We start from the raw sequence: 7,917 nt of genomic DNA on the forward strand, positions 1-7,917 counted from the left end.
TTTTGACTTCACTTTCATAATCATAACTATTCATTCACAAAATAATTTTTTGTAAGACATTTAATAATTATTTACTATATAACAACATGATAATCTAATCTAATTTGACTCTGAATGAGAATTATGACTCAATATAAAATGTTAACTATCTCATAATTAGGATTTTAGCTCTAAATTTTGACAGTCATTTAAATGTAATTATTTAAACCTTCTTTCTCATGTTTTTTTTTAAAGGAACCCAAATTTTGATGATTGACTTACTATCTTATAATTTTGACTTCAAAAGAGATCATTATTACATAGTTATTAACTCAAAAATGCAGACTACCATCATAAATTTTAAGTCTCTTACAATCTCTTATTTCTTCATTTTGCCTTAGTGTCCTAGAATTTGGACACAGCTTCACTTGTGATTTAAACTCTCTCCAATTTAACTTATTTCTTCTAGCTGTGCGTATTTTATTTCATCATGCATGCATCATTTATTTTTCTTTCTCCATGTGTAGACTGAGTGTAACTTAAGGGAAAGTATGGTGCTGACTCCTGAAGAGCATGCTGGCCATTATGAATGAGAAGTAGACCCGGTCAGTTTGATGGACGTGAAACGCTGCGAGGGCTGATAACTTGAGAGATTCTCTGACTTAACTTTGAGTGTATTTTAACGCTCTGGACACCACATCAAAACCTTTTACGTCTGAATATCGCAGTCGACTGAGCAGTAAGAGATTAATATCTCGCGGATCTATTTCCCTTGGATGCTCCTGTTGCGCATAGATACTGCGGCATTTCCTTTATACTCTGTGAGTCGCAGTGCACGGTTGTGTCGCTCCGCCGGCAGAGGAAATGCTCGTAGACCAATCACATCTGTGTTTACACCATCACCTGTCAAACACACACCCTCTGGTACATTTTCTCTCTGAAAGGTAGGATTTCTGCATTTATTCCATCTTCAGTTTTTATCCAAATGCGAACACAGGGGATGAAGTCAGAGCCTGGTTACGGTAGCAACATAGCCGGTTCGCCTTTGAGCGAGAAGCAGCCAGGGATAGCAAGGTTAGCGCCCCCGGAGCTAACGAGCTGGAGCTGGTTATCTGTCCGCCTGGCTTGTTTTTTAGCCGATTATCAGAAAGTCCTTGCGCCCTAATCATCTCCGGCTGAGGTCGACGCACAACGATGTGTGTTAGCTCGACAGACCCGGCCAACTAATGCTGGAAACACTGAGCTTGTGCTTGCCGACGTTAGCAGAGGGTAATATAGCCGAGTGGCTAACAGGACCAGCCATGCAGTGCATCCTCAAGCTAGCAATAAAGACTGTCTGCTGGATGGAGATGCGTTTAGCGGAGTCGTGAGCTAGCTCTGTGCACGGCTGAATTAATATAGTCGTTTGTATTTGTATTATTTTCTACAAAGAAGTGGCGTTGAGAGTGACCCCCACTGTTATTGTTAAATTGTTGTGTAGTGAGTCAGGTAGCTCTTTGTTTCTTTCCTTTTGGGCTAGTTTTGTCGCTTTCTGTGTAACTGTTAGCAAACTAACATTGCGGTAGCAGGTGATGACCCACAATGGAAGACTTGTGGTTGTAGTTACTTATTTAGCTTCATTACAAATGTTGGAGTATGCATTAAGTTAGATTTCTTAAGTAAAGATTTCACAATGTAAAGACAATTAAAAGTCCTGCTTTCAACCATTTTACTCAAAACTACTTGAATTCTAGCTACAAATGCATTAAAAATAACTGTATTCCAGTAGGCCCCAGTCCGTTAGATTGTATTGTAGCTGAATTAATTATTTCTGCAGCATCAATGTGTCAATAGTGTTTTGGTCTTGTATTTGGCATAGGTGGAGCTAGTTTTAACCCCTCTTATTTTTCTCTGTTTTGTAACTTTGTTCCCAACAGTGCTGCATATCATAATTTATAAGATATTGTCAGGATTTTTATGTATGGACTTCTTGTGTAAAGTGTTTCGGGCAGTCAAATACATGTAGATGCAGCAAAATAGCTGTGGTGTCTTATAATGAAAAGAAATATACAGTGCATGAGTACAAGTACTTTGTTTCTGTATGCACTATGTGGCAGTGACATATTCTGTCTTAGCCTGTTGTGGCTCTTCGCTGAAGCCGTACAGTGTGAAATAAACACTTCATGTAGATATCTTGTACATAATTTTGGACTTTTGTAAGGCAGAAGCAGAAAAGGCTTTATTGATCAAGAACGTATTCACACAGGAGCTTAACTCAGTGTTTTTCTTTGCTCTTGAAGTAGTTACACAAAAACACACATGCGTATAAAGAAAGGCAAGAAGTTAAAGAAAAGAAAAAATGTTCAGCTGTAATGTACAGCTATAGATACACGTATAAGATGTTTAAAATAAACCAAAGTTTAGTGCAAATTATGCATGTTTGGTGATGATACAAAAATATAGTTATTAACAAAAAATATGGGGTTATTTACACCTAATATATATGAGAAAGGTGGCTGAAGTAGAACAGTGTTGCTGGACTGAGATATTACCAGGTACAAGGTGATGAATAGTGTACACAGTGGTTGGATGTTGGAGATTCAAAAAGAGTTGTTCCTGTCATTACAGAGTGATGGCTTGTGGGAAGAAGCTGTTTTCGTGTCAGGTTGACTAATGGTTGTGGCATTTGATGTTAAGTCATATGTGGAGTCTCTGGAAATTTTGAGCTTTCCATTGGAATTTAAAACTGTTCAACAATCTACAGCAGTAGTTCTGCTGTGTCCACTAATCTTGAGGTTGTCCCCCCACACCACCCCATGTGCTGGTGTCCTTTATCACGACACTGAACCTCAAATTGCTCCTGTTGACACCTCACATGACAGCTCTGCTGCTATTGGTGTGTGACTGAATGAATTCACTGTAAAGAGCTTTGTAGAACCTAGCTAAGGTTAAAAAGTACTATATAAGTGCAGATAATTTACCATTAATGTCTAACCAATTGAGTGCTATGGGAATAAGTTATTAAACTTACTGTAAAGGTGACAGGGCACAACTTACAAACTATGAAGAAAAAAGTATGATGCAAGGCTATTGAATTTGTGAAGTTACATTATTGTCAGAGAGATGGGGAGAAGGCATTGAGGGAAAAGAAAGAGTGAATCGGATTCAGACAGTACAAGGTGCAGTGCAGTGTGGGTGTTTACAGTATTAACCCAGCCTCCATGCTGAAGAGCTTTTCGATTTACTGTGTTCACTTTCAGTCTCTTTATTTTTCTCCTGCGCATCATCCAGGAGCTGAAACACACACTCACACTGAAGCGCCTACGGTAGCCGCTAACTGGACGGACTCTCTGGCAATTGACCTTTTGCAGGTAAGCCTGGGCTTTCTACTGTACAGGCAGACTGAGCTACTACTGCTTGATGAGCACTGCCACAGCTTAACCTTCTTCTTCCTTCCTACTCCTTGGGCTGCATGTTTTTTAGTGCAAGTACATTTTCCTAGCTTTTAAATGGGGTTTAGGTGGTGTCTTTACTGGCAGAAGCGAATTCATATATTAGTTCTGATTTGAACTGACACTACGAACACAAAATCAGAAATCTGCTGGAACATTTCACAGATGTTTGATAATAACGCAAAGTCTCTGTTGAGCTCTGCTAGACTAATAACACAGCGAGAGAATGGATTTACATGCCTGTTTATGAGTCAGAAAACATCTTGAATGTCAAAGACAATAAAGCAACAATATTATGGAAAAAAACATAACCCTAAGCAGCCATTATTTTGGAACATGACTTTACCTTAAAGGTAGCAAACAGCAAATTAAGTGTAAGATTTTTTTTTCCATCAAGTGCCGCTTAGAGACCAATTTTTATGAAGTACTTATAAATGTGTGATTTTTAGCATTCAGTATTTTTTTATTGCTGTGCCAGAAGTTGGTAGCCACTAATAAATAATATTCATAAATCACAAGACTGTGATCTGTGTTTACAAAATTGCTGTTCCATACACAGTCAGTGGAGCAGCTCTAGAATCTGCAGGTTTGATTTTCTTGGATTTCTTTCTTCACAATCCCCAGTGAAGACACAGTAGACCCACTGTTAAAAATCCAGATGATTTTGTCTCACAAGGAATGTCAACAGAAGTTGTTTTTAGTACTGGATAGTAGTGAGTTTTTGACTTACAATAACCCTGTTTATGGCACAGTGTGTTTGTCTGAGGCTTATAAAGTCTTAATTGGAGCGTCTCAGGTGTAGTGTGAAGCATCGGTGCAATGTTCAATGCCACAGAGACAACATGGTTCTTCTGGGGCTTGAAAAAAGCTTAGAGGGATGTAGAGTGCATATAAGGAAGTCAAGAAGGACAACGTAAAACAGTTGCATTGAAGTAGGCTTTTGTATTTCTGATGGCATTTTGCAGTTGGATCCTCCCTGTTGTAATTCAGCAATACTTTCTTCCTGTGAGATTTTAGGTTTGGACTTATTCAGATTTTTTTGTCCTCTATTATTCGTATGTCTCTGTCTTAGCGGAATAGTGGAATAAGTCTTGAACCATGAGCTCAGTGGCAGTGTTGACCCCAGAGAGCTTTGCCGAGCATCGCAGTGGCCTGAAGGACCAGGAAATAACAGGTAGCGTCCAGATATATTCTATCTACTTTTACTTATTTTAACCACTTATCAGCTAAAGAGATCAGATTGAGGTATGTAGATTTTACCCTACTTCGCTGGTAATTACTGTTTTTGAATTAAGCTGGTAGAATTTTGGAGTTCCTCAGTTTTTGACTGCCTGCTGTATTATCATTTCTTAATGTTAGTCCTCCACATCCATATTGTTTTCTCTTTATCCTAACCTTTTTTTTCTTTGTCTCACTTGGGCCAGGCTGCGTCCCAGAGGATGAGGCATACATCCCTACCTATCTGGAAGCCTTCCCTCCGCTGCCGGAGAAGGGGGCACCAGGGGAGAAGGCCGGGGAGCCAGCGTCAGCATGGGGGAGCAAGATCAGGCCCATCAAAGCCTCTGTTATCACCCAGGTCAGGAAGACACTGTAGTATACACATACAAATGTTTTTAGTGGAACAGCACATACTGAATAAAGAAAGCTTCATTTAACAACACATGACTCACACAAAGATTTAGATGCATCAATACTATAAAAAACAGCTGTTATCTCTTATGCTATTCTCTGCTGGTTTGGTATTTTTATGACTATAACTAAATTTTGCCTCAAGTCATTTCAGCTGCAGTACAGGTCAATATAATGCAGCTGTTCCAGGAATATAAGCAAATGAACACATTGTCTGAAATTTGAACCACATATCTCTTGACCCCTCTTGTACCCAGGTGTTCCACGTGCCCCTGGAAGAACGGCGCTACAAGGACAACAGCCAGTTTGGGGAGGGCGAGGAAGCCAAAGTGTGCTTGGACATCATGCAGCGAACAGGAGCACACATTGAGCTGTCCCTGGCCAAAGACCAGGGCCTGTCCATCATGGTCACTGGCAAACTGGACTCTGTCATGAAGGCTCGCAAGGAAATTGTAGCTCGCCTGCAGACACAGGTGAATTCACAATGAGTTCCTATGGTTGTACAGTTGTGTTAAATGGCTAAATTGTGAGGTTGTGGAATGCTGAGTTCATGACGGGTTATTTCTTCAGTAGATCTGTTCAAAAAGAATTTTAGATAAATAAATGTTAAACAGAAAAAGAAAGTGCAATTTTGTGGAAAAATTTTATTATTGGCAAATATTACTATTGTTATACCCAAATACGCTAAATTGTAAAATATAATGGACAGCAGTCTTGTTCTTTTGGCTTATTAAACTATGTAACCTATGATACCCTGCTGAAAAACTTTGTTTTACAGTAGTCATTAATGAAACTGTCACCCTGAGTATATTTTTAGATTTTTGTTTCTGTCAGACAGTCTATAAATTTAAGCGCAGTGTGCACTGGAGTTGAACAACAGAGATTCTAATTTCTGTAATTTTGGAATTTAGCACGGGATTCTGCCTTGATAGTAAATACCGTGGGAAAACTACCACTGGGAAGAACTTTACATCCAACTGAGTTTAAAGATCCAGGTTAAGAATTCTTAAAATGGAACAAAATTTTTTAAATGCTACTATTTTCATTTTAAAAGTTAAACACACAGTAATCCACTTTGAGTTGTGGAATTTGGACACACCACTCCAGTGTCAAACTATGAACAAACGTTATTCTGCACCGTGAAGATCAAACATTGGAACATTTCCGTCCTCAGAAATGTTTTTCATTGAGCTTCAAAGGTATCCACATTTCTGGCTGGCTCACAGTGGGCCTTTGGGGGTGCCTGCTCATGACGGTAAGCATGATTAGTCTGCACACAGTGAAGATTTTTAGGTTAATTAGTCTGTGTTACCTTATTTGACAGAAATCTAGGCTCTTTCCTTTAATTTCTGACCATTTGACAGAAAGATCAATTTTGCTTGAGTAAATAAGACCCCGATTAAAAGAATTTGTTTGAAAACTTGAATCATTATTTTCATGATTCTTCTTTAGGGATGACTAAAACCTCTTTGAGGTATGGCACAAATTCTGCCATGTACAATTGTGGTAGCTCAGCCTGAAGATATACAGAAATCGTAAATACTAGCTGCAGCTTGAATAATCCTATCTGTGCAGGCAGGTCGGTTTGGGACAAACAGTTGAACTGAAAAATGAACGTCAGCTCCCAAGAGTGGCCTTTCTGGGCTTCAGCAGCAAACATGCTGATTTCCATTTCAGTCGGAGCCCTGAGGTTCACTTGTTTAGCTGATTTGCAGTTATTGATACAAAGGTGCAGAAAAACATTTTGTCCTCCTCACAAGGTTGAATGCTTTTGTTTTTGTTTACCTACTGAAAACTTACATAGTTATGGATTTTGATAAGTTTCATCCAATTATTGTCCTCAGAAATTAGAAAGCAAATATTGTTGTGTTTGTATCTTATGCTGGTAGAAAATGAAGCTTTACAATCAGCCAACCCCCCCACCCCCCAAAACTATTCTTATGGATATGTCTGAACCATTAAGCAAGGTAATTTGTCCTCATCCAAAAACTTCGTTTCCATATCTGACTCGGACTCTTTCTTAAACTTTCTCTGCCCTAACACCCCTCCCCACCCAGGCATCTGCTACGGTTGCCATCCCCAAGGAGCATCATCGTTTTGTCATTGGCAAGAATGGTGAGAAGCTGCAGGAGCTAGAGCTGAAGACTGCCACCAAGATTGCAATTCCCCGTCCGGACGACCCCAGCGCTAACATCCGCATCACTGGTACCAAGGAAGGCATCGAAAAGGCTCGCCATGAAATCCTACTGATCTCTGCTGAGCAGGTCAGCATGTGATAGATTGGGATTCTATAGCCAGTTCTGTTTTGGATCTGATTCCTGACTAAGGTCCTGCCCCGATTTAATATTTTATCAAAAATTCAAAGAGTCATGTTATTTTATATATAAGATGAGATTAAGGCATGTAGATATTGTTTACAGACACTTGTAGCCAGTGCGTAGTTAAACCTCTTAACCCAAAGAAATTTCTGGTGTTTTTTGCAGCTTTACAATTTTACTCCCTGTTGGCTAATTTTTCATTTCAATATAGTGTCTTTTACCATTACAGAAACAGAACAACCATGGAAAGAGTTAGAGGAAACACAAAATGTCTTCTATGCTGAAAACAGAAAAAAAATTGTTGAATTTCTTTTACTAATTATTTAAAAAACCTGGAATCAATATGTGCAACTTTTTTTGTGCCCACAGATATTACCAGTAGTGGAAAAAATGGGGCCTTGACATATCATAGATATTTTGCTACTTAGATTTTTACAACTTGTACAAACTAAGCATTTTTCACACTACTCTGCATATCAGCTCTCAAAAGATCTTTCACTGCGCTCAATGCATCTTCCAACAACTTGCTGCTCTGTATGCCATTTTAATTTTGCATACAG

General features: G+C 39.0%; 1 protein-coding gene across 1 annotated transcript in view; it reads left to right on the plus strand.

Moving 5' to 3' along the window:
• The first annotated feature begins 806 nt into the window (after positions 1-806).
• hdlbpb (high density lipoprotein binding protein b) overlaps positions 807-7,917 on the plus strand; it is a 26,956-nt gene continuing 19,845 nt past the window's right edge. The window contains 6 exon segments of the mRNA XM_023283338.3: positions 807-923; positions 3,250-3,329; positions 4,483-4,584; positions 4,835-4,986; positions 5,297-5,512; positions 7,097-7,303. Of these exon segments, the coding sequence (XP_023139106.2) occupies positions 4,509-4,584; positions 4,835-4,986; positions 5,297-5,512; positions 7,097-7,303 (651 nt within the window). The 5' untranslated portion in view covers positions 807-923; positions 3,250-3,329; positions 4,483-4,508.

Source organism: Amphiprion ocellaris, chromosome 23 (genome assembly GCF_022539595.1).
Source record: "Amphiprion ocellaris isolate individual 3 ecotype Okinawa chromosome 23, ASM2253959v1, whole genome shotgun sequence".
NCBI classification, from domain to species: domain Eukaryota; kingdom Metazoa; phylum Chordata; class Actinopteri; family Pomacentridae; genus Amphiprion; species Amphiprion ocellaris.